At 47.9% G+C, this 26,872-nt stretch overlaps 1 protein-coding gene across 1 annotated transcript; it reads right to left on the bottom strand.

Annotated features, from left to right (window-relative positions):
- On the bottom strand, positions 1 to 25,674 carry BRI3BP (BRI3 binding protein). Its single transcript, XM_057746704.1, has 3 exons — positions 25,349 to 25,674; positions 14,103 to 14,205; positions 1 to 5,007 (listed from the first exon to the last, which is right to left on the bottom strand). Exons 1-3 carry the CDS (start codon positions 25,553 to 25,555, stop codon positions 4,586 to 4,588), a joined length of 732 nt encoding a protein of 243 aa, XP_057602687.1. The 5' UTR covers positions 25,556 to 25,674; the 3' UTR covers positions 1 to 4,585.
- Positions 25,675 to 26,872: the final 1,198 nt, after the last annotated feature.

The raw sequence follows: 26,872 nt of genomic DNA, 5'->3' as shown, positions 1-26,872 counted from the left end.
TTTATTAAGCTGTAATTTTCACAATATTTTAATTCTGTTCTGAAATTGGTCTACAAATATCTCTACACAACACAGAAGCCAGTGATTTAATAAATAAGAGGAATGTACGGCTCGCTTTGCCAAAAAAATAAGCCTTATACATTTATGTCTATTTATATTTGTAGAATCAGTTTCCCAAGGCTCGTGAAACTAACGTGTGCACACACCACATATGCACACGCACACACCACTATATTAAAATCAAATGGCTTCACAGTATCAAATTAAACGCTATGTAGAACTGATAACCAGACACACAAAGTACGCATCTGACTCATGAATACACTGTGGATGATGGGTACCACACCTCACGAATATGATGTCCAGTTAAGAAGAGGGAAATAAGCGCTTCGCTGGATTTTTAAGTGACTGCTAATCACCACCACCATCACAAGAAATCAATTTAATCACAGTTTTCAAAGATTTAACACCCATGCGCATGTTCAACTGACACTACAACAAAACCTTTAAATCTGCAAAAAGACATTAGGGCGTATGGTTGACAACACCACTAGCTGCCAGAGGTTTTCAGTAGACGGTGCAAAGGACAATCAGCTTTTCATGCCACCACCAGGGAAAAACTGGTCCCGGTGTGTCTCCTACGTATCGAGGCATCAATGGCATGCTAGCAGAGCATGGAATTCAGTATGCTGGACAGGGCTGGTTTCTCCCAGACACGGTACATCATGTGGATGTTTGTCCAACACCAATTTTAAGGGCACTATGTCAGATCCTGTGAAAATATATACGTCAATGAGTCACCACTGGGGAGCAAAGTTTCAACTACTCAAATGGCCATAAACAAAACTTCTGTAGAATGGTGATATATTATTTCAAAAAGTTGGGGGAGGGAGTTGACACCTTAGGGCCTTAGGAATTCCTTTTATTATTTTATCTTATTATTTTTGGCTGCGTGGCATGGCTTGTGGGATCTTAGTTCCTCAACCAGGGACTGAACCCAGGGCCCGCAGCAGTGAAAGCGACAAGTCCTAACCGCTGGACTGCCAGGAAACTCCCAGGAGTTCCTTTTAAAGTGAGCTAGCTGGATGGCGAGAGCTGGTTTTTTGTTTTTTGTTTTTTTTGCTGAAATCAGCTAATTCAGAACCCATCAGGAAGAAGTGATCAGGTGTCACAGTGTCAGGCAGGTGTCATTCCTCAACAGCATCTTAAGAGGTGGCCAAAAGCACAGAGATGACATCAAGCAGGATTCCCGCTGTTGACACGGTGTCTTTGTCATGTTTTAGATTCTGCACTGGACATCTGACATGTTATTCCTAACCTGTTTAGAAGGCTGCGGAATCACAGGGCCAGACTAAGGACCAAAGTGGTTTACATCCTCCCCGCAAGCCAGCCCTCGTGGGCATGTAAAAGTCCTATTAAACACCCCCCCAAGCACTGAGCCCATCCTGCCTGCACGTTCACCCTTCGTTCCAACAGGCAATGTCCGCAACTAGCTACTTCCCACCACAGCAGGAAGGACATAGACCCAGTTCCCCCCTGCATGTGACAGGCTTCCTGTGATGCCGCGTGACATGGTATACGTGTCGTCTTTGGGGAACTGTGGGTATTAAAAAGCTACTTTCAATGGCACTAACCTCTCTCCGTGCTGTCACTCGGTCACCTTCATACGTGAAGACCCCCTGGCCCAATTCACAAGGCCAGCTTTCAGGAAATTCTGTTGTTGCGCTTTGCTACCAGAAATGATATGGGGTAAAAAAACCAAAACAAGCAAAGCAAAAAACCCAGCAGGCAGGTAATGCTGATTGGTATTGGAAAATATACTTATGGAAGGCTGGTGCCACAGAAGCATCTTTGCTAGGATGTCAAGGAAGAGATCGCTCCAAACATTGATCCCCAAACATTCTCAGAAATCCAGCAATCCAGAGACAGCTGGCCCTTTTTTCTTTTCTGGACTCTTTTCTGTTCTTGGTATTCACTGTGATACTGAAGCATTGGGAAATTAACACTGATGGACTTGAAGATACCTAAAAAACTGAGCCTCAGCTATAACAGATCCACAGGAGTTTTTGTCAGGATGTTTTCGTATCACATTGAAGGACGTGTTACACTAAAATATTCTATAGCCCTGAAGATATAAAAAAAGGTTTCTCTTCAAGGTGTGAGGTATGGTACAAAAATACATTTCTCCATGTACAAAAGAGAGAAAAAAGGAAGAGATGAGGGGCAGTGGGGGAGGTCAAATACCCTACAAGCTTCCAGGGAACGGAAAAGAAAAAACCGGAAAACCCAAACTATGCACGGTGAAGAACACGCCCAAGCAAAAGTCAAATTTACACATCAAAAAGCAGGAGTCATTCAGATCGAACAGCTAAGATTTCGATCAGAATTTCAAGGACGGTTCTACCCTGAAGTGACACTCCTAAAGACCTAATAACTATTTAACTTTCGTGAAAAATAAAGACATCTTTCTTTTGAGTGTACTGTACTCTACGACTGGCTTCATAGTCCACACTTAGCCAATCTGGAAAACAAGGTGCATTTTCTCGACAGCAATTTCCCGTTGATGCTGTGGCCACAGTCTACCAGTGCCCAGATACGTGAGCCTTCCTTGATTTACTAGAAGTTAAAATGCTTTTCCTGCCTGGATCTCCATACAGCACAGTGCCCAGCAGGTTTCCATGTGTGAAGGTGGGCGAGAGAACAGAGTGGATGTTCTCTCTCCCCAGACCAGTAATTAAAAAAAAAAAAAAAAAGCTTTGTGCAGAGAATGTCAATTTCCCCCCGGCTAACAGGAGCAAAGCAAATACCTAAACATGCCAAATACACAGGAGCCAGACGCACAAGAGGAAGGAAGGCAAAGATGACCCCCTTGGAGTTCTTCATACCTTGTGCTAAAATAGATTTGTCTATAAGTATCTAAATGACAAAACTGGAATGGTTTCGATGTAGAAGCCATGGGGTTCAAATGCCCCTGGAGAAAGATTTGCTCAAGCAAATTCTAGAGAACGTGTATGTGTTCCAGGAAGTGAACGGAAGGCAGGAGAGTCTGGGTCCCGTTACTGTAAAACCTTAAAAATAGACGTTCGCTTGCATTTTCCAGGGACTTGCAACCCCAGATAAAACGTCACAGAAACGTAGCACAGGAGGAGGTGGCAGGCAGCTGAGTTTTCTCCAAAACGGATACCTGGACCAAGAGGTCTTGGTTCTACCTGATCCGACAGGGGTCTCTGCAAACCTGTGTACGGGAGCCCTTGAGAGGGGGCTGCCAGGGCACGACGCAGGTGGGCGGGGGACGGCAGCCATGGCCCCTGGCAGCAAAATCTGGGGCATCCTTTCCTTGCCCTTCTCTGCTTGTTGGTACCGAGAAAGGGGCGTCTCCACTAGCCCCTGACCCGAGCCATGCCAAGCCGCCTCTGTCCAGGACCCAGACAGCTGTGGAGCTGTCTGTCCTGCACATACCTCTCTCCACCCCTAGAGCCCACCTACAATGAGGCCGCCACAGACTCCAGAAAAAAGCACCTAACGCACGTATTGTAAAAATTTCAGGAAAAATCATTCAGATCTTTTCCAAGTCTGGCTTATGCCCGCTTATTATTCCTGAGGACACGTTATAAGCAGCAACAGACTTGAAAATGTTATTAGCTGCAATGGTTGATTTTCCTTCTAAGGTCCTGAGTCAACCAAAACCAAAACGAAACAAATAAACAAAAAAACCCTGGAGAGTATATCTTTCCTATATCGACCTAGCTGGCCAGTGCCGAAATTCAGATGTCAGATAGGTTCCTGAATGAGCTTACCCAGGCAGCTCTTGGCATCAAACCCCAAAGACATTTCTTTGCCTGGTTCTTGAATTTTCCTTTACAAAATGTTGAGGTTAAAATACATCAAAGTACAGAAGGGGGGAAAGAAATCTTAGGTTTTCTACAAATAATGATTTCTTCATTTAGAAATAGGATCGAAGGACCCAGAAGACGTTTAGTTTCGTCCTTGAAACCCAACAGTCCACATTCAGAAGCAACGGGTAGTCATTAAATAAATCAACATCAACTCAAAACAACATGAAACGAAGGTCACAGCTTTGGAACATGAAAAGAACACACAGAGACCTCACCCACCAATCCCTATGCTGCAAAAACAAACGCTTGCCTTGAAACTTTTCCAAAAGGTCAAATGAGCAATTCCTTCCCCTCCACGTAAAGTTTTCAGAAACTTGACTCGAGCTGCCTTTATTAAAAACCTTACAAAAGATGTATGTAAATGCTTGAAAAAATTAACTTTATGCCCTATGCACAGATAAACTTCTCTTACTGTACAGCTAATATGGTTATATCCTTTGTTTAAAAAATATTTTTTTTTCCACTAATGACACTTGGTGGGTAGTTCTACATCAACGACCTTGTCCTTCCTCCCGGAAGATGTCCTAAGAGTTGACACGTGGCCAGAAACACCCTCGCAAAGCGCCACTCTCTTGCTCAGGCATGTTTATTTAAGATGGTCTGGGGTTTGGCGTTCTTTTTTTTCTTCTTCTTTTTTGTTTCCGGAGAGAGGGCGCTGGTGGGAGGGGACCCGGCCGGTTGGCTGGTTGTCACTTGCCGTTGGAGCGGTCTAGACTCTCGAGCACTCGGTTGAGACGGATGTTGAGCAGTCTCACCTGATTCTCCAGCTGTTCCAGTTTCTCCTCCACGCTGGGGCCGCTGGGGCTGCTGCGCCAGTAGAAGCCCATGGGCCCGGTCATGAAGTAGATGGCCACCACGAAGCACAGGGGCAGCACGGCGTTCTCCGGCTCGCCCTCGTACTTGTGCAGGATGTACACGCAGGACATGGAGAACAGGATGACCCGCGCCACCCAGAAGAAGCGGCCGAACACCACGTGCAGGATGCTGAAGGTGAAGCCCAAGGTCAGAGACAGGACCCAGTAGGCCAGGAGGACGACGCCCACCAGCAGGATGGAGCGAGCGGGGCTGTTGGCCACCGAGCTTGGGTTGAAGTACTGGGACAGGTTCGAGACTGCAGGACAGAGCAGAGGGACAGCGGCTGGTTACAAGGGGTCAGGGAGTTCTCTGCAAGCTGGGGGTGGGCAGCTCAGCTCAGTGGCTGGGCCTCTGCGACCCCCTCAAGGAACTAAAGTCGTCTGCCTCATTAGTCTTCATACTAAGTCCTGGGAGAAGATAGGGCAATGCTGTCACATCGCGGGTTTAAAACACCTTTCGGGTAGGGCAGAGCTTGCAAACTGGCCTTCAATTTCCTTCCTTCCTGCCTTTCATAGTAACAAATGCCCAATGTTAGGCTGGGCACACGGCTGCCTAGGATAAGGGTGTTTCCCAGCCTCCCTAGCAGCTACATAATTAAGCTTTGGTCAAGAGAGGTAAGCAGAAATGTTTTGGGGTGGCTTCCTAGAAGTAGTGGGAATGTGCCCTTTACCTCTTCTTCTTCTGTCTGATGGAATGTGGATGCGATGGCTGGCATAGGAGTAGCTGTCTTGGGTCATGAGGGAAGGGAAGTCACCTATTGGGGAGCAATAAGATGGAAGGGGCCTTGGACCTGAGGAGAACGTGCTGCAAAGCCACCTACCTGCCTAGCCACCTACCTGTGAACTTTCACATAAGAGAAATAAGCTTCCATCTTGTTTAAGCTGCTGTTATTTGGGGTCTCTGTTACTCACAGCCAAACCTAATCGTAACTGGTACCCACACATGAAGTTCCATCTTAAGAATGGAGTGAAATGGAGGACTTGCATCTTCTGTGTGCCCGACTTAAGAAAAGTTTCAAATAGAAAAGTTAAAAGGATAGTAAAATAAATACTCCTATCAAAGCCACTGAGGTTTAACAATGGTTAACATTTAGCTCCAGCTCTAGTCACACACCTTTTTTTTACCAAACCATTTGAAAGAGGCACATGTCCTACATCAGCACACAACTTTCTTTCCCAGTTTTAACTGAGATATAACTGACATACAGCACTATATACGTTCAAGGTGTACAAGCATGACTTGACTTACATATATTATGAAGTGATGACCACAGTAAGTTAAGTTAATATCATCACCTCATATAGATACAAAAAGAAAAAAGTTCTCTCCTTTTCCTGAAAATGTTTAGGATCTACTAACTCTCTTAAAACTTTCAACTATACCGCGCAGCAGTGTTAAGTCACTCAGTCATCATGCTGTCCATTACATCCCCAGGACTTATTCATCTTTTAACAACGATACAGGGTGCAAGTTTGTACCTTTTGACCATCTTCCTCCAATTCCCCTACTTTCCACTTGCTCTCTCTGGCAACCACAAATCTGATCTCTCATTTTATGAGTTTTGTTTTAAGATTCCACATATAGGTGAGATCTTACAGTATTTGCCTTTCTCTGACTTATTTCACTTAGCTTAATGCCCTCAAGGTCCATCCATGTTGTTTCAAATGGGAAGATTTCCTTCGTTGTATGGCTGAATACTACTCCATTGTATATATACACACCAACATGTCTTTTCCGTTTTTACTTATTTGGTTGCGCCCGGTCTTAGTTGCAACAGGCAAGCTCCTTAGTTGCGGCGTGCATGTGGGATCTGGTTCCCTGACCTGGGATGGAACCCGGGCCCCCTGAATTGGGAGCTTGGAGTCTTAGTCACTGGGCCACCTGGGAAGTCCCCACACCAAAATTTCTTTATCCACTCTTCTGTTAACGAGCACTTAGGTTGTTTCCACGTCTTGGCTATTGTAAAGAAGGCTGCAATGAACCCGGGGGTATAGTTCTCTCTTTGACAGTGTTTTTGTTTCCTTTAGACATATTCAGAGAAGTGGAATTGCTGGATCCTATGGTAGTTCTATTTTTAATTTTTCTTTTTTTTTGGGGTTGCACCGTATGGCTTGCGGGATCATAGTTTCCAGGCCAGGGATTGAACCCGCACCCTCAGCAGTGGCAGTGCAGAGTCCTAACCACTGGACCACCAGGGAATTCCCTATTTTTAATTTTTTGAGGACCCTTTACACTGTTTTCCACAGTGGCTACACCAATCTACATTCCCACCAACAGTGTAGGAGGGTCCAATTTCTCCACATCCTCACCAACATTTGTTATCTCTTATCTTTTTGATAACAGCCATTCTAATAGGCATGAGGTAATTAATATCTCACTGTGGTTTTGATTTGTATTTCCCTAATGACTAGCAATGTTGAACCACTAGTAATGTAGTATTTATTTATTTATTTATTAGCTGCATTGCTGCACGCAGGCTTTCTCTAGCTGCAGGGAGCAGGAGCTACTCTTCATTGCAGTGCGCAGGCTTCTCTTATTGCAGAACATGGGCTCTAGGTGTGTGGGCTTCAGTAGTTATAGCACACAGGCTCAATAGTTGTGACTCACGGCCTCTAGAGCGCAGGCTCAGTAGTTGTGGTACACGGGGTTAGTTGCTCCATGACCTGTGGGATCTTCCCAGACCAGGGCCCGAATCCGTGTACCCTGCATTGGCAGGTGGATTCTTAACCACTGCACCACCAGGGAAGTCCAGTAGTGTAGTATTGATACCTTTTCATGTACCTGTTGGCCATTCATACATCTTTTTTTTGGAAACAATGTCTGTCCAGGTCCTTTGTCCATTTTTTTTTCTTTCTAGCTATTGAGTTGTATGAGTTCTTTAGCTCTTTTGGATATTAACTCCTTAACAGATATATGTTTGCAAATATTTGTTCATTCTGTAAGTTTATTTTCTTGATCATTTCTTTTGCTGTGCAGAAGCTTTTTAATTTGATGTAGTCCCACTTGTTTATTTTATATTTTTAAAATTATTTATTTTATTTATTTTGGCTGTGCGGGGCCTTAGTTGTGGCATGAGGGATCTTTAGTTGCAGCATGTGGGCTTCTTAGTCGCGTGCGGCATGCAGGATCTAGTTCTCTGACCAGGGATCGAACCTAGGCCTCTGCATTGGGAGTGCAGAGTCTTACTCACTGGACCACGACGGAAGTTCCCACTTGTTTATTTTTGCTTTTGGTGTCAAATCCAAGAAATCATTGCCAAGACCGAGGTCAAAGAGCTGAGTGTCTATGTTTTCTTCCAGGAGTTTTATGGTTTCTGGTCTTACATTTCAATCTTTAATCCATGTCTAGTTAATTTTTGTGAGTGGTATAAAATAGGAGTCTCATTCCATTCTTTCACATGTGAATATTTTCCCAGCACCCCTTATTAAAGAGATTGTCTTCTCCATTAAGTTCTCGGCTCCGTTTTCAAATACTAGCTGACTGTACATGCGTAAGTTTATTTCTGGGCTCTGTGGGTCTGTTTTTATGCTGGTACTATATGTTTGGATGACTGTATCTTTACAACACAGCTTGAAATCAGGAACTGTGATACCTCCAGCTTAGTTCTTCTTTCTCAGGATTACTTTGGCTATTTGGGGTCTTTTCTGATTCCACAGAACTTTCAGGACTGTTTTTTTCTACCTCTGTGAAAAAAAAGCCATTGGAATCTTCATGGGAATGGCACTGAACCACAGAGAGCAATTTGCCCGGGGTCCCTGCAGTGTCGTGGTTCATAAGAAAAATATATATTTGGTTATCCCGATGGTTTGGTCGTCCAGCGTTCCTGGCTCACAGCTCCCCAAACGCTTGGAATTCTGAAGGATAAGAGCCATGGGAGCATCTATTGTTACGTTAATGAAAGTGACCTTTGGATCCTACCCCAAGGTGGGGGCTGGTTGTCTGGAGAACCAGCCAGATGATCAAAGGGTTGGAACTTTCAGTCCCTCCCCGATTTCTGGTTGTGGAAGGGGCCTGAAGTTGAAATCAGTCGATACTGGCCAATGATTTAGTCAATCAGTACCCTGTAATAAAACCTCCATTAAAAACCCAAAAGGACAGTTTTTTTGGCTCTTTTTGGAGAGCTTCCCAGTTGGGGAACCACACTCTCCAGGAGGCCAGGAGCTCCTCTGATCAGACTTCACCCTTTGTATCCCTTTATCGGGGCTGTTGATTCATATCTTTTATTTTTTTTATTTTTATTTTTTAAAATTTATTTATTTATTTAAAATTTATTGGCTGCATTGGGTCTTCGTTGCTGCGCTCGGGCTTTCTGTAGTTGCAGAGAGTGGGCGCTACTTTTCACTGAAGTGCTTGGGCTTCTTCTTTGCAGTGGCTTCTCTTGTTGCCGGGCATGGGCTCTAGGCGCGTGGGCTTCAGCAGTTTTGGCACACGGGCTCAATAGTTGTGGCTCGAGGGCTCTAGAGCACAGCCTCAGCAGTTGTGGCTCATGGGCTTAGTTGCTCCTTGGCATGTGGGATCTTCTGGGACCAGGGATCGAACCTGTGTCCCCTGCACTGGCAGGCAGATTCTTAACCACTGTGCCACCAGGGAGGCCCCGTATGTTTTAACATGCTTTTGTAATCAGTCGGTAATCTAGTGAATAAAAGGGTTTGCCTGGCTTCTGTGAGCTGCTGTAGCAGATTAAATCAAACTGGGGGGTGGGGGGTGGGGGTCATGGGAGCCTCTAGTTTGTAGCCAGTTGGTCAGAAGCACGGGGGACAAGCTGGACTTACAACTGGTGTCCCAAGTGGAGGGTGGTCTTGTGGGACTGAGCCCTGACCTGTGGGATCTGATTCTACCTCTGTGTAGACAGTGTCAGAGCTGACTTGAATTCTCCAACACCGCATGGCGTCTGTGCATTGCTTATTGGTGTAGGGAAGCCTCCACACACGCACATGCTTTGGAATTGGGTCTGAGAACCCCTTTCAGTAGCACACTTAGGACAGGGAAGTCCCAAGATGGTGACATTTTTAATCTATTGGGTTAACTAAAACACTTATTGATTTCACTGGTTTTCTTTTACCTTTTTAATGTAGCAACTGGAACACTTAACATCACATATGTGGCTGGCACTCTATTTCACAACCACTTTGGACTAAGGAGTCTCCATTTTATTTATTTTTTTAAATTTTAAAATTCATTTATTGGCTGCGTTGGATCTTTGTTGCTGCGTGCAGGCTTTCTCTAGCTGTGATGAGTAGGGGCTACTCTGTTGCAGTGTGCAGGTTTCTCATTGCAGTGGCTTCTCTCATTGTGGCTCATGAGCTCTAGAGCACAGGCTCAGTAATTGTGGCACGTGGGCTCAGTAGTTGTGGCTTGCGGTCTCTAGAGCGCAGGCTCAGTAGTTGTGACGCACGGGCTTCGTTGCTCCACGGCCTGTGGGATCTTCCCGGACCAGGGCCCAAACCCGTGTCCCCTGCCTTGGCAGGTGGATTCTCAACCACTGCGCCGCCAGGGACGTCCCATAAGGAGTCTCCATTTTAACCAATACCTTGAAAAATTCTGAAGGAAATTAGAGGACTGCGTTCACGGAAACATTTGGTGACAGAACACTCAAACGTCTAAGCATAAGACACACTCCAAAAGCCTTCGGAAGCTTTGAAGCTTACGCATAAAGGGAAAAATACCACGATGTGGAAGTGAGTTCTAGCTCCAAAACGCGCCAGCTGCCCTCCTCACAAATATAAGCATCTATGGCTCCACGACAGAACGACTGTTCCGATCCTCTCCCAGGTAATGAGGAGGCCACTCGGCTCTGGGGTCTTTCATTTCAAGCTGCGTGCAACTTCTTGCAATCAGGTTTGCTTCTCCAGGGCTCATTGCTCAGGGATGGAAATGCCGAGCGTTTACCAGTCTGGGCACGTGGTGAATGTGAATTCCAACCGGGATTGCACTCAATTGCTGTATCTGGGTTATGTGTTGACTCAGCCCGAGTCCCAGGAGAGGCCCTCAGCAGCCCAAGGGGGCTTCGAGCTGCAGAGCATCCTCTCAAATGGTCACGCTGCTGCCTCTGATTCTCTGCCTGAGCGCTGGGATGCCCAGAGTTGGCCTAAGGCCTCTCCAAGATTGAATTCAGCGGTTCAAGGCTGGAGGATGGGTTCTTGGTGACAGAGGGGGACAATGGCAGGTGTGAACCAGAGTGTGGGTTTGGGCCAGTGGCTCAACCTCAAGACCTGAGTCTCCGATCTGTAAGGCAAGACTGTCAGGGCTGATGGAGAAGCGGGCTGATTCTGAGAGATCGTGTGTGTACCAGAGGGAGCTGTGCTGGTCTCCTAGGGCCGCTGTAACAAATGACCAGACTTGGCAGCTTAAAACAACAGGAATGCAGCCTCTCACTGTTCTGGAGGCCAGAATTCTTTTTCTTTAAGGATTTATTTTATCATTTTTTATTTTTGGCTGTGTTGGGTCTTCATTGCTGCACACAGGCTTTCTCTAGTTGAGATGAGTGGGGGCTGCTCTTTGTTGCGGTGCATGGGCTTCTCATTGTGATGGCTTCTAGAGCATGGGCTGTAGGCTCGAGGGCTTCAATAGTTGCAGCATGTGGGCTCAGTAGTTGTGGAGCACTAGCTTAGTTGCTCCCAGGCACGTGGGATCTCCCCGGGCCAGGGATCAAACCTGTGTCCCCTGCACTGGCAGACAGATTCTTAAGCACTGTACCACCAGGGAGGTCCTTGGAGGCCAGAATTCTGAAATCAAGGGGTAGGCAGGGCTGCACTCCCACTGAAGGCTCCAGGGGAGGATCATTCTGGCTTCTGGGGGCTCCAGGTGTTCCCCGGTTTGTGGCCACATCCTTTCCGTCTCTGCCTCCATCTTCACACTCATATGGCCATCTTCTCCATAGGTCTGTGTCTCTGTTCAACTTTGCCTCTTCTTATAAGGACACCAGACATTGGATTGAAGGCCCACCCTAACCCAGGACGACCTCATTTTTAACTTGATTACACCTGCAGAGACCCCTTTCCCAAACAAGGTCACTTTCACAGGTGTGGAGGCTTTTGGGGGCACTTTTGGAGAGGGTCACATTTCAACTCACCCCTGAAGTGACACAGCGGGGCCATCAGACCTCCAACTCTTATTAATGATGGGCCCCTTCGTGCCAGGGCAGAGTTGGGGCCAAGGCTGCAGCCTGGAGGAGGTGGGCAAGACCACACTCATGGGATCTCAGAAACGAGACGGGTAACACACACACACACACACACACACACACACACACACACGCACACACACACACACACACGGGAGGGGACGTTATAGCTGACGAGGAATGTAGGTGTGAGAACTCACAAGTGGTAGTCAGGAGGGGCCTCTTGGAGGAGGTGTCATGTACCACAGACCCAAGCATGGGAAAGACAGGAGCAGGCAAAGGGCTGGGAGGATCATCCCCGGCAGGGAACACCTGGAGGGAATGGAAGGCATCGAAGACCCCAAGAACAGGGGTCCAAGGACAGGATGGGGGCTGGCCAGAACCTTGGTGCTCATGGTGTCCTTGGTGTGAACTTGGTTGATTCAAAGTGCATCAGGAAGTCACTGGGCAGCTTTAAGGAGAGTGACTTGACCTGACTTTTTTTTTCTTTTTAAATCACTACTATAAAAGCAGTAATAAAAAAAATCGCTCTGGATGATTTGTTGAGAAGAGACCCCAGTTAGGAGCTGTGCAAGAGTTCACCCAGCAGGCCTGAGGCTGCTCTCTGGAAACACCGGCTGGCAACGTGGGCCCTTGGCAGGCATCTGGGAACTTGGATTTGCGGAGTGTGAGATTGTGACGCATAAGGAGAAACTTGTCTGTGGTGTCCATCCCGGTTTCCTAAGACCCTGGGAATTTCCTAACTGACAAGCGTGATAAAAGCGTCTTGATAATTCACAGCCCCTTTCACCCACACCTGTGTCCATTAATCAGGTGATTCTGCAAAGCCTCCAAGGATGTAGGCTGGTTGCCAGGGGAACCAACCAGATGATTAGAGCGTTGGGCCCTCTGACCGCCAGGAGGGGCTGAAGGTTGAATCAATCACCAATAGCCAATGAGATGTGGAAGCTCAGAGGCCCCGCCCAGAAACCCTGCCCCACGCATCTCCTTCACCTGGCTGTTCCCAAGTTATGTCCTTTCATCATAAACCAGTAATCTAGTGAGTAAACAGGTTTCCTGAGTTCTGCAAGTGGCTCTAGCAAAGTAACTGAACCCAAGGCGGGGAGGGGTTGTGGGAACCGCTGATCTATACCAGTCATTCAGAAGCATGGGTGACAACCTGGATTTGTGACTGGTGTCTGAAGTGGGGGCAAATCTGGGACTGAGCCCTTGACCTGTGGGATCAGATGCTACCTCCAGGGAGATAGGGTCAGAACTGAGTTCAGTTTGGGGGGCACCTGATCAGCGTCCTGGAGAGCTGGGTGAATTGCTTGGTGGTGTGGGAAACACACACATTGCAGGGAGGGTGCCCTCTGTTCCCTGAGAAGAGGGACTCCCTGGGCTTGGAGGTTTTTACAGTCAGTGCAGTTCAGGCTGACACCTGCTTTCCTTTGGAGAGTCAGGAAGGTGCAGGCAGAGGCTGCCTACATGACCAGCCTCCAACAAACACCCTGGGCACTGAGTCTGTACTGAGCATCCCTGGTAAAGGAGACCTCACACGGGGAATGAGGGGTGTCCTGTGTGACCCCCCGGGGCGCGGGCTCTGGGAGCCTGTGCCTGGTTCCCCTGGATGTCACCCCACATGCCTTTACCTTTGCTGACAGTACTTTGTGTCCTTCACTGTAATATATCACAACTACCTGCTGGGTCCTGGGAGTCCTCCTAGAGATGCACAGAACCTGGGGCTGGTCTGGGGGACCCCGACACAGACTGCTGCAGGCATCCTGGAGACAGGCAGCAGCCTGGACCAGGACCGTGAGCTTAAATTCAAAGGGTTCCAGCAGCTGTCTCCCGATTCCTGGACCAGGGCAGCAACCCCTGGGGGTCACACGTCGCTCCCTCAGCCCTTCCGATGATTCTGTGAGCGCCTCGTTCTCTGTGTTAAATCCCTCTATCTCGAAGTCACTGGAGTAGTTGGTTACGAATCCCTGCAACCCAGAAACTCCACCTCCTGTCCCCGAGGTTTGCCCGGGGGCAGACGTGTGGGCACTGCCCAACTGTACCTCATCCTAACAGCATCTGGAAATCTCAGCTACTGACACACGCAACTATGACAATACAGAAGGTTCTCTCGTACGCTCACTGCTCCCTAGTCTTCTCCTGCACCCCCCGCCCTGGGTACCACTCCCATAACTTGAGAAGCACCAGAATGAAACAGTGCCTTCAAATGAACGCCCCCCCACACCTACCGTCAAGTCCAAGGACATCCAAGAGCTCCGCCCAAACTTTCCACACGGTTTCCACAAACATATCCACACCCAGCACGAACCTCTCGGTCAGCCTCGTCAGGAACTACAGAAAGGAGAGAAAGGTTATTACCAACCCAGCCAAAGCGCCCTTCTTCCCAGTCCAGCCGAGTTTACACTTGGATGAGAAAACACAGCCAGCCAATGATAAAGGCCACCCCAGGATTGGCCGAGTAGCCCAGGGGACTGACGGAGCTCAGGACTAACTGTGCAGGTGCCAAGAACCAAGCTAATCTGGTCAAATGTTCCTCCTACAGGCAGAGGGATGTGGGCACTCTCTGCAAAGCTGCCCACTTCACTTCCGATTCCTCCCAGAGCCCTTCTGCGGCCTCTTTTGTCAAAGTCTCTGCCTGATTTCTCATTTTTAAACAGTGGGAGGTGCTGCAACCAACCTATTTCACCTGGAGGCCAGGGCTCTGCTGCAGGGAGGGCAAGAACAGCAGTTCTCACACCTGAGTCCCATCAGCATCTCCCAGGCATATGCAAAGGATAGAGACCCACGCCAATCCCAGCTTTAAGGACCCGGGGCCTTGGAGGACTTCAGTAGCTCTCCGAGAATGATTATGAGGTGCAGCTCCATTTCACTGTATTTTTTAAAAATAAGTGATATTCGGGACTTCCCTGGCAGTGCAGTGATTAAGAATCCACTTGTCAATGCAGGGGACACGGGTTCGAGCCCTGGTCCAGGAAGATCCTACATGCCGAGGAGCAACTAAGCCTGTGTGCCACAACTACTGAGCCTGCGCTCTAGACCCTGTGAGCCAACGCTACTGAACCCGTGTGCCACAACTACTGAAGCCCACTCGCCTAGAGCCCATGCTCCACAACAAGAGAAGCCACCACAATGAGAAGGCCACGCACCAAAGCAAAGAGCAGTAGCCCCAGCTTGTCACAACTAGAGAAAGCCCGAGTGCAGCAACGAAGACCCAACGTTGCCAAAAATTAACAATACAATTTTAAAAATAAATAACTATAAAAATAAGTGATATTCTGGGAATTCCCTGGCAGTCCAATGGTTAGGACTCCACGTTTTCACTTTTGAGGGCCCGGGTCAGGGAACTGAGATCCTGCCAAGCCAAGCAGTGCAGCCAAATTAAAAAAAAAAAAAAAAGTGGTATTTTTAAACACATGATATAAAGTCTCACTCCCTGCAACCCATATCCCCTTCCGGAGGCAGCACTGTTACCACTCGGCTGTGGACCCTCCCTTAGATGCGCCGGGGGAAGAAAGGCACAGAGGAGCATTCCCCCCACATACAGCAGCGTCTGTATACAGTTCTGCCATGTTTCTCACGGAACACCCTGCCTTGGTGATTACTCAACCTTGGGCGGGACACAGCAGCCTCCTGGAGCTGTTTAACCAGTCGCCTACAGAACAACCTAGGTTGTTCCCAGTGTCCCAGGGGACGGGAGTGTTGCAACAGGATCTGGTCCACGTGCCCTTGGGCTCCCGTGGGGAGGATGAATGCCTCAAAGCAGATTGGCTATGGCATTTGAAATTGGATGTCCTGGTTGGCAGGATCCCCCAGGACAGGGGAAAGAGGAGCAGGGTTGAATCAGAGGCCAGGAGAGCAAAGGATGCCAGTAACCTCTGTGCTACTGCTGTGGCTTGGCTGAGAGCATGCTGGCCTGGGAGCTTAACTGTTTGGGTTCAAGTCCCAGGTCTGCCCCTTATTTGCTGGCCATGGGCATATTTTATGTATGATATACACCAGGGCTCCAGAAATGGGATATTCACGTGAAATGCTTTAACGCACCCAACGGAGGTCCAAAATGCCTACATACAGACATCCCATATTCCAACAGAAGCATTGGCCCCAAGACACATCTGCAAGGACACATCATCCTTTCAGCCTCAAATTTCCTAGCCGCAAGCGCCAAAGGGATGTGTACATCGAAAGACCACGTGGCCATCAGCTGATGCATGGATAAACCTGGCATATCCACAAAATGGGACATTATTTAGCCATAAAATGGAATGAAGTACTGACACAGGCTTCAACATGGATGAAACTTGAAAACCTTAATGTTAAGGAAAAGAACCAGATGCGAAAGATCATAAATTGCGATCCCATGTATAGGAAATACCCAGAATGGGGAAATCCATACTGACAGAAAGTAAATTAGCAGTTGCCAGGGGTTAGGGAGAAAGGTTGGTAGCTAAAAGATTTCTCTTTGAGGTGATGAAAATGTTCTACCATTGACTGTGGTGAGGGTTACACAACTCTGTGACTATAATGAAAACCACTGAATTATTCTCTTTAAATGGAGGAGCCGTAGGGTATGTGAATTATTCCTCAATAAGCTGCTATTTAAAAACTAGAAGGGTACTAACATGACATTGTAAGTCAACTATACTTCTATCTCAAAAAAATTTTTTTTTAATTGGAAGAGTAAAAAAAAAATGAGAGTTGACATTTTAAAAAAACACAAACAAACAAATAAAAACAAACACGCAGAAATGCCAGAAGGAAGTATGTGTGTCAGAGAGAAGAGAGAGGGTCGCTGCCCCTCTTTGGTGGGGGTAGGTGGATGCGGAGATTTCAGAGTACATATCCTCACCTGGAGAGAAGGCACACTGGTGTTGGTTTAGTTTCAATTCTTTTTTTGTTAAAGAGCTTTATTGATCTATCATTTACATACTATAAAGTTCCCGCCTTTAATTTTTTCTAAAAAACATTTATTTTTTTGGCTGTGCTGGGTCTCAGGTGCAGCAAGCAGGCTCTTGGTTGCGGCATGTGGGATTTAGTTCCCTGACCAGGGACCGAACCCGGGCTCCTGGCACTGGGAGCGGGCAGTCCTAGCCACTGGACCACCAGGGAAGTCCCAAGTTCCCATCTTTAAAACGCACGATTCAGTGGTTTGTTTTTTTTTAAAGAAATTCCCCATAATCTAACGTCAGCACAATTGTCACCCCAAAAGGAGTCTTGTCCCCATCAGTATTCACCCCCATTCCCTCCCCCTCCCAACCTAGGCAACCACTAACCTCCTTTCTGTCGCCACGGATTTGCCTTTCCTGGGCTTTCCATACAAGTGGAATCAGGCAATCCGTGACCTTTTGCGCCTGGTTCCCTGCACTCAAAATAACATCGTCAAGGTTCAGCGGTGTTGCAGCGTGAATCGGTACTTAATTCCTGTTTGTTGCCAAATAGCACTCCCTTCCAGGCATCTACCGGCTTTGGTTTCTCCTGTGGTGATTCTTTAAAGTATGCATGATTTGTACATGTTTGTCAATAGGTAGCAACTTTTACTTTTTGTTCAAGTGGAGGAAAAAGGAAAGGGCTCCACAACAAAAGCTATTGGGCTTTGCAAGGACACTAGCTCCCCTAGAAAGGGTGAGAGGAAGTAGTTATTTGGGGAGGAAGAGACACAACAGCTACTGCCACTGCCCCTCTCTGTGCCTCAGTTTTCTCAGCTGTAAAATGGGACTAAGATAAGACAGACATTAGAACCTGTAAAGACCTCAGGACGTGGGAGCCGCTTAGGTTGCTTGCATCAGATCCGAGGATGGCTGGGTAGTGACCCGGCGCTCCCAGCAAGGAAGGAGGCCCGGCCGTCTCTCCAAAGGGAGCCGTCTCCTTCCCACCTAACAAATGTCTTCAAGCAGGTGCTCGGACACCCGCGGGCCTGAGCAGGACCCAGCCGTGCTCAGAGGAAAGGTCAGGCCCACCCTGGGGACCAGCTGGGGCAGGAGACGGTGTTGCAGGGACAGACCCATCGTGGGCCTTTTGGAGCGAGTGGTGGGAACACCTGCTCTCTGCCTGGGGGCCTGGCACCGTACACTGTGGCTTCTGCTTGGACAGTGTGACTCCTTGGCTCCCTTGTCTGTGTGAAGACACAGGAGCCCTCAGGGGGTGTTGCGGGCTCCACTGTTTTCCTCCAAATCTCAGCGAAGGTGAAGTGAGATCCATAGGGGGGGCCCTGATCCAACAGGACTGGGTTTGCTACAAGAAGAGATGGGGGGACTTCCTAGGTGGTGCAGGGGGTGGGAGTCCACCTGCCAATGCAGGGGACATGGGTTCGATCCCTGCCCCAGGAAGATCCCACATGCCACAGAGCAACTAAGCCCATGCGCCACAACTGTTGAGCCTGTGCTCTAGAGCCCATGAGCCACAACTATTGAGCCCATGTGCCGCAACTACTGAAGCCCATGTGCCTAGAGCCTGTGGTCTATAACAAGAGAGGCCACTGCAATGAGAAGCCCGCGCACCACAACGAAGAGTAGCCCCCGCTCACCACAACTAGAGAAAGCCTGTGTGCAGCAACAAAGACCCAACACAGCCAATAAAATAAATAAATAAATTTATTAAAAAAAAAAAAGAAGAAGAGATGGGGGACTTCCCCGGTGGCTCAGTGATTAAGAATCCGCCTGCCCAGGCAGGGGACTCGACTTCGAGCCCTGGTCCGGGAAGATCCCACATGCCACGGAGCAACTAAGCCCGTGAGCCACAACTACTGAGCCTACGTGCTGCAACTACTGAAGCCCGCGTGCCTAGAGCCCATGCTCCACAAGAGAAGCCACCACAATAAGAAGCCCGCGAGCCACAATGAAGAGTAGCCCCTGTTCAGGGCAACTAGAGAAAGCCCGCCCACAGCAACAAAGACCCAACGGAGCCAAAATAAATTAAAAAAAAAAAAAAAGACATGATGACTAAATGTGATGTGATGTCTTGGACAGAAAAAGGGCATTATGTAAAAACCAAGGACATCTACACGAAGTATGGACTTTAGCTAATGACAACCTATCAAGAGTGGTTCATTAGGTAACAAATGTGCTGTTAGAATATAAGATGTGAATAACGGGGGAAACAGGGTTGGGGTGTATGGGAACTCTTCTCAATTTTTCTCTAAGTCTCAAACTGTTCTGAAAAAGTAAAGATATTGGGACTTCCCTGGTGGTGCAGTGGTTAAGACTCTGTGCTCCCAATGCAGGGGGCCAGGGTTCGATCCCTGCTCAGGGAACTAGATCCCACATGCATGACACAACTAAGGAGCCTACCTGCTGCAACTAAGACCTGGCACAACCAAATACATGAATAAAATAAATTAATTTCTTAAAAAAGTAAAGATATTAAAAGCGACTTAAAAGACATATCAGTGAAATGCAAGTGCAGACTTTGGATCCTAATTTGAACCAAGCCGTTTTGTAAAAAGACATTTTGAGTCAGTCAGGGAAATCAGAAAACGGACTTGGGTTGGTTATTAAATAACTGTCACGAGCTGTCATGACGGTACTGTGGTCACGGTCTTTGCAAAATGTTTATCTGTTAAAGACGCAAACTGAAGTATTCAAAACTGAGCTAATGTGTCTTGGATGAGCTTTAAAATACTATGCCAGGCTTCAAAAAATTTTTTGATGGGGGGAGAGATGTAACAAGAACGGCAAAACTGGGTGATAGGTACAGTGGTTCATTATACAATTCTTTCTCCCTTTGTGTCTGTTGGACAATTTTCAGGATGAAAAGGTAAAACAAGGGAGATGCAGATGAACCAACTCAGGAGGCCTGCGGCCATGGCCGAGGCGGTGGGAGAAAATACGATGACTCCAGCTCAAGGTTACATCGCCCTCCTCCTAAACCTGGAGGGCATCCTGCATCCTAAGCTCTCCTCACCTCCCCCTCCAACCCTGTCACCCCAGGCACATGCAAACTGGCTCCCGGAGGGCCTGATTTCATCTGTCTTCACGAGCAAGGCAGAGAAGGGGCGAGTTTCTGCGGTTCAGAGGTTATCCAAGCATCTGAGGAACCCAGTGAGAAACAAAGTGAACTGAAATGTGTGAACTCAAAGTGCTGGAACACACGCAGATCACGAATGGATTACAAAGGGGGAAAGATATCTCCAGGACGGAAGGTCCACCAGCCTCAACTGAACATCAAAGTGATGGGACAGGCTGACACCATGTGCCCTGATATGCTGCCCCAGCAAGGACACGAGACCCTCATGTAGAATTCTTGCTGGAATTGTATGACCTCAATCTAACCCCGAGGAAATAATCAGACAAGACGCATCCTGGGACGATTCAAAAGTCAACTGACCTGTCACAACCACAGGGAGATTCCATGTCAGCCCCCCTAGAACGGCTACAATCAAAAAGACAGACAGCCATCAACAGGTGAATGGAGAAAGAAGATGTGATATAAACACACACACACACACACACACACACACACACACACCCTGGAATACTACTCAGCCATAAAAAAGAAATTTTGCCACTTGCAACAACTTGGATGGACCTGGAGCATACAATGTTTAGTGAAATAAGTCAGACAGAGAAAGACAAATACTATATGACATCCCTTATATGTGGAATCTAGAAAAATACAACAAACTATTGAATATAACACAAAACAAGAAGCAGACTCACAGATATAGAAAACAAACTAGTGACTGCCCATGGGGAGAGGGAAGGGGAGATGGGGAAAATAGAGGTAGGGGTTTAAGAGGTACAAACTAGTATGTGTAAAACAGATAAGATACAAGGATATATCGTACAGCACAGGGAGGAGAGACGATATTCTATAATAACTATAAATGGAGTATAGGCCAAGAAGATACCGAGTCACTATGTCGTACACCTGAAACTAATATAATATTGTAAATCAACTATATTTCAATTAAAAAGTAAATTAAATAAAATATATCCAAGGGGTGGGGGGAAGACAAGAACATGTGCTGGGGAGGATGGGAAGAAAGGAATCTCATACACTGCTGGTGGGAACGTAAAATGGTACAGCTGTGCAGAGGCTCCCTGAAATGTTAGAGCTGCCATATGACCCAGCAATTCCTCTCCTAGGTACATACTCCAAAGTACGAAAAACATATATTCACATAAAAACAGCCACATGAGGGGCTTCCCTGCTGGCACAGTGGTTAAGAATCCGCCTGCCAATGCAGGGGACATGGGTGCGATCCCTGGTCCAGGAAGAGCCCACATGCTGTGGAACAACTAAGCCTGTGTCACACTACTGAGCCTGTGCTCTAGAGACTGCAAGCCACAACTACTGAGCCCCTGTGCCACAACTACTGAAGTCCGAGAGCCTAGAGACCAAGCTCCGCAACAAGAGAAGCCACTGTACTGAGAAGCACACCGCAATGAAGAGTAACCCCCACTCTGCAACTAGAGAAAGCCCACGCGCAGCATGGAAGACCCAATGCAGCCAATAATAAATCTTAAAAAAAAAGTCAATGTCATAAAAGCCCCTGCACCCCCAAACGGGTGAAGGGGCTTTGACAGACTAAAGGGAACCAAAGAGACATGAAAAGCAAATGCAATGAGCAATCATTGACTGCTGGCTTTTTTTAAAAAAGCTATAAAGGAAATGTGAATATGGGCTGTATACTAAAAAATATTATACCAATTTTACGTTTTGGGGTGGAGGGGCCATGGTACTATGGTTCTGTTGGAGAAAGTGTCATGCTGTCTGCAATTTACTTTTAAAATAAAAGAGAGAGAGAGAGAGAGGGAGAGAGGGACAGTGTGTGGGTGTGTGTGTGTGTTTGTAGAGAAAAAGAAACAGTCTTGGGGGGAAATGGTGAACCCAGGTGGAGATTGTAGCTTGTTCCTCATTCAATTCTTTCAGCTTTTCAAAATAAAAAATTAGAGGAAACATTATTTTGCCTGCAGTGATGTTTTCAGGGGTGTATACATATGTCAAAATTTAGTAACGTGTACACTTTTGTCCCATTTTAAATATGTGCCGTCTATCTGGATTACACCTCAATAAAGCTGTTGAAATGTTGGTGGGAAAAAAGACTGGAAAGTGTCAAGTTAGTCTGTTCAAAATATTTTCCTACAAAGCAAAAAAATGCAAGGCTCTTAAAAAAAAAAAAGACCAACGGTTCAATAGAAAAACGGCAAAGGAAACAAAAAGCAGTTCCCAGAAAAGAAGTAGCCAGTGGACTCTGGATAAGTGAAAAGACCAAGTATCTCACAACAAAATAATAAAACCCAAAAGTTTACTGACACTTGGTTGGAAAGGGTTTGGGAACGAGCTCTTACACATATGATGGGAGTGGAAACTGGTATAACTGGGAAACAAATTTCTCAGTACTAAAAATGTACATGAACTGGAACGGTGCATAAAGGACAGAGCAGACAAAACTAATATATGTTGTCAGAGTGAGGAGAGGGATTATCTTGGGGCAGGGGGATTTTTATACATTTCTCGATTTACACACTGGTTACATGGGTGTGCTTGGTGTGTGACAAGTAATTATGCTGTATACTTACACAGAAAAGTGTACCACTTATAATTCAGTTGAAACTTTTAAAATGGAGAGATCCTTTGGCTCAGCAATTTCATTTCTAATAATTTACAGATGAACTTGTCTATGTGCACTCCAAAAATGTATAGAGAAAGACCTCCATTGCAGCCAGGATTGGAGTGGCCAAAGAAAGGAAAACTAACAAAACACTGACCATCAGGAGTTGGTTAAATGACGGTATATCCTTACACTAACTTACACCAGGCGAATCCTTCGTATATAAATATTTTCTACCATTTACTAACTGCTTATTCAGTGCCTGGTATTGTACAACCTGACTAATCCCATTCGACCCTCCAACTTATCTCTTTGGCACAAATGAGACACACAGAGGTCAAGCGACCGGCCCAAGGTCACAGAGCTAGTGAGAAGCAGAGCTGGGATTCAAATCCATGTGTTTTGGAGAGCAAGGTCCACGCTCCAAACCAGAAGAAGGTCAGGGGTTAATTTTAGACGAGTCCTAGACAGAATGTGGAGTGTTTCATTAAACACCCTCAAACTTCACAACCCACTAAGCAGGTCTGGCTCCCTGAAAGCTAGAGCTGCTAGCAGATCCAATTTTCCTTTAATTAAGATTAACAAAACAATGTCCCCCAAGCCTGGCCGGTCTAGGCTACACTTGGCAGGAAATATCAGGGCAGCCTCATTCTAGATGCCACAATGATTAGGGGAACCAGGAAGGGTCATGACGCCGGAAGACCGGTGCGGGTACCAGTGTGGACACCAGTGTGGACTCCAGACCCACTGTGCCTCGGTTCAACTCCCGCCTCTGCCACCCAGCCTGACATGAAACCAGTCACTTCACCACTCTGTGCCTCAGTTTCCCTATCTGTAAAATGGAAACATTAACTGTACGTACATCATAGACCTGTTCTGAGGATTAAGTGAGTTCCTCTATCTATAAAAGGACTTAGAACATGGACTACTTATTTGCTAGAAGGGATGTTGCCCAGTTCATGAATTGCTGAAAAAAGGCAATTAGATCTTTTAAAAAAAGGTGCATTTTGGGACTTCCCTGGCAGTCCAGTGGTTAAGACTCTGCACTTCCGCTGCAGGGGGCTTGGGTACAGATCCCTGGTCAATTGCTGGTCAGGGAACTAAGATCTCGCATGCTGCTTGGCCAAAAAAAAAAGAAGCATCTTAAGCAAATAACAAATAGTATTATCATCATCTCTATTGAAGGCACACACCTTCATTTACCCCAGAAGGAGCTGTGACCTCGAGATTCTCAGATTCTTCGCCAGAATACAGCTGTCTTATTGATATTAACCCACATTTAAACTCTTAAATATCTACTTTGTATTTCAAGTCCATGGACCTTAGATTCTCAGATAGGGCCATCGGATGAGACATGGGGTTACTTGTGCTTACCCTCCTCAAAGAAAATTCTTGCTGTAAAACAACTTCTGCCTTCAAATGGCTCAGGCACATGGCAGGAGGGAAGCAGATTCACCCTTTAGGCTCAGGAAGACTGGATGGCCACCTTTCTGCACTCAGATGTTATGCTTTCTCCCTCCGTGGCCAAATGCAAAGAGATATCCCCCCCACCCAGAACCCACATCCTCTGGGGAGGCTCAGAACATCCACAGGAGAAGGTGGTCAGAAGTCAGTTTTCCCAACACACTAACCTGTTGTGTCATCTCATCCAACCAGAATATGCAGTCCATCTGATCTGGGTTTTAGTGTTTTCTTTCCCCTCTATCTCAAGCACCGGAAAACTTTTTTAAATCCTCAAAGCTCTTCCAGCAGAGCTAAGCAATGCTGATTTGCGCCTTGGCCAGGATACAACAAACAACAGTAGCTGACACTGATTCGGCCACTACTTCGGGCCAAAAAGGTACCAACGATTCATAATTACAAACTCATAACCAAGAGGATATTATTATCAACCCCATTTAAGGAATAAAGAAACGGAGGCTCAAAAAAGTGAAGCCACTCGCCCAAAGCCATCCAGTAAGAGCTGGAACTTAAACCCAAACTTCTCTCCGCTCCAAAACCCCAGGGCAGGCGCAGAGCAAAGGAATTAAGAAGGCAAAGAGTAAGGACTGTACTCAAGGAACTGCCTGATCGCGGGCAACCGTCCCCCTATTCACTTCCCCTTTCTGGGTGGACTTTTACCCCGAATGGCTCACGCAGCTACCCGAGGGCAGAGCTGGGAGAAAGGACTCTCTGCGCTTCTCCGGAGCTCAACACCATCCTCAGGGGTCTGAAGCTCCTCAACAGCTCCAAAGGAAACAAAACGCTCCAAGCGAAAGGCCCAGCACACAGTAGGTGCTTAAAAAGGTTGTTACTGTGCCAGGTTGTCAAAGCAACAGAGCAGACCGCATTACTCCCATTCTTAAAAAAATAATAAAAAAAAATAATAAAAAGCCTGAATATCTTCAAAGCAGAAGGAGGCGGGCCTAAGGTGCTCAGGGGAAGTGGGTCGGATGCAAGGCTACAGGAAATTCGGGGTTGCCGGGGAGAGCGCAGCAGCGTGGGGAGAGGGCGCGGGCGCGGGCCGGCAGGGCGGCCCCTGGGCAGCAGCCACCGTGCCTGGCTCACAGTAGGCGCTCATTCAAACGTGTTGAATGAATGAATGAGAGGCGCGGCTGGCGTCAGCGCAGCCCAGGGCAGGCCCCGGCCGCGCGCCCCCGGGGGCAAGGTCCAAGGAGAAGTACCGCGTGGAACAGAGGACGCCCCGAGGCCCTGCGCCGGAACCGGCCCCGAGACCCGACGTTGGCCAGGCACGGCGCGGGCCGCAAGAGGCAGGCCCCGGGGCGCAGGCCGGGCCCCCCCCTCCCGCCCCGCATCCCAGCCGCCCTCTTCCCGCGCCTGGGCCGGCCTGCAGCCCCGGAGGCCGCGCATGGCCCCAGAGGGCCCCCGGCGCCAGGTGCGCGGCGGCCAGGGCAAGGTGACCGCGGGCGCGGGCCCGGCGCACACCTTCTGAGCGGCGCGCACGTTGTCCTCGCCGAACAGGCTGCTGACGCTCTGCGAGAAGGTGTTGACCGTGCGGCGGTAGCTGTTCTTCTCGGTGCCACCACGGCCCCGCGCCCCCCGCGCGCCCGGGGCCAGCAGCCCGAGCAGCAGCAGGAGCAGCAGCAGGAACCCAGTCCGGGCCCGGGGTCCGCCCGAAGCGCGCGCGCCCATCCTGGGGCCGGCGGGATGCGGGGTCCGGGAGAAGGGAGAGGGCCGCACGGTGGGACGCCGCGGCTCTGCCGGGGACCGCGTGGGCGCGCTCGGTGGCCGCGCGCCGCACCTCTGCCCGCGCCGCCGCCGCCGCCGCCTGCCCCGCCCCGCGCGCAAAGGCGCGATGGCCCTGCCCACGCCTCGCCCCGCCCCCGGACGCGGCACCGGCCGGCGACCTGGCCGGAGCGCCTGGGGCTGCTGTGAGGTTACGGATCTCCCCGCCCCCACCCCCCGGAAGCCCTCCCTGACCTGCTGGGACTCTAACCTTATCTCTTTTTTTTTTGTTTAATAATTTTTATTTTTAACTTTTCTATAAAAAGCAGCTCAAGCTTGTAAAAGTGGAAACAACCCCAACAGGGACAATGACTGCAATTAATTGGAGGCTTTGAACTCTATACATCTTATATATCGCTGAATTTATAATGGCATCCAATAACTGGCCACCGTTGCCGATGGCATGGGCACGCGCTTATTCATTCATTCTGAAATGTTTAAAGGGAAAGCATTAAGCACACCTCCTGCCCTTTTCCCACGAATTCTGTTTCAGAGTCACAAAAGAGTTGAGGACAGAAAAGTTGTTTTTAGGTAAGTCCAGCTGGTAAAAGAGGAAGGCGTGAAAGAGATTAGAAAATTAGAAGTTAGAAAATCAGTTTGCACTCCTTAATGGAATGTTGGATCCAGGCCACGATCATCAAGAGACTAAAACCAAAAAGTGGCCGGTTGGTGGGGAACTCTAAAAAAGGAGGGGCCAAGTGGTCAGGACCTGGCCCCGCCAGTCTTAGTGGCGGAAGTACCAGCGCCACCTATGATGGAATCTTGCCAGAACTCTTTGGACCCTAACTTGATGTGGGCTCCACATCTAATCAACAGTTTACAGGAAATATGGGGGATGGAGGAAAATAATTAGAAGCAGCAGAAGCAATCAGCTAAGGCCAGAATGTGGAGCATTCAACGGGATTAACGACCCAGTTTCCTCAATAAGTAAATGATATGGGGGAGGGGGGCGAAGGGGAAGCTGAGAGGACGTGAGAGAGTAGCATTGACATATATACACTACCAAACGTAAAATAGAAAGCTCGTGGGAAGTTCCTCCATAACATAGGGAAATAAACTCGATGATGGGTGATGCCTTAGAGGGCCAGGACAGGGAGGGTGGGAGGGAGTCTCGGGCGGGTGGGGATATGGGGATATATGTATAAATACAGCTGATTCACTTTGGTGTACCTCAAAAATCGACACAACAGTGTAAAGCAATTATATTCCAATAAAGAGCTTAAA

This window comes from Hippopotamus amphibius, chromosome 8 (assembly GCF_030028045.1).
Source record: "Hippopotamus amphibius kiboko isolate mHipAmp2 chromosome 8, mHipAmp2.hap2, whole genome shotgun sequence".
Classification (NCBI taxonomy): Eukaryota; Metazoa; Chordata; class Mammalia; order Artiodactyla; family Hippopotamidae; genus Hippopotamus; species Hippopotamus amphibius.
This window is presented reverse-complemented; position numbering and strand designations above follow the sequence as displayed.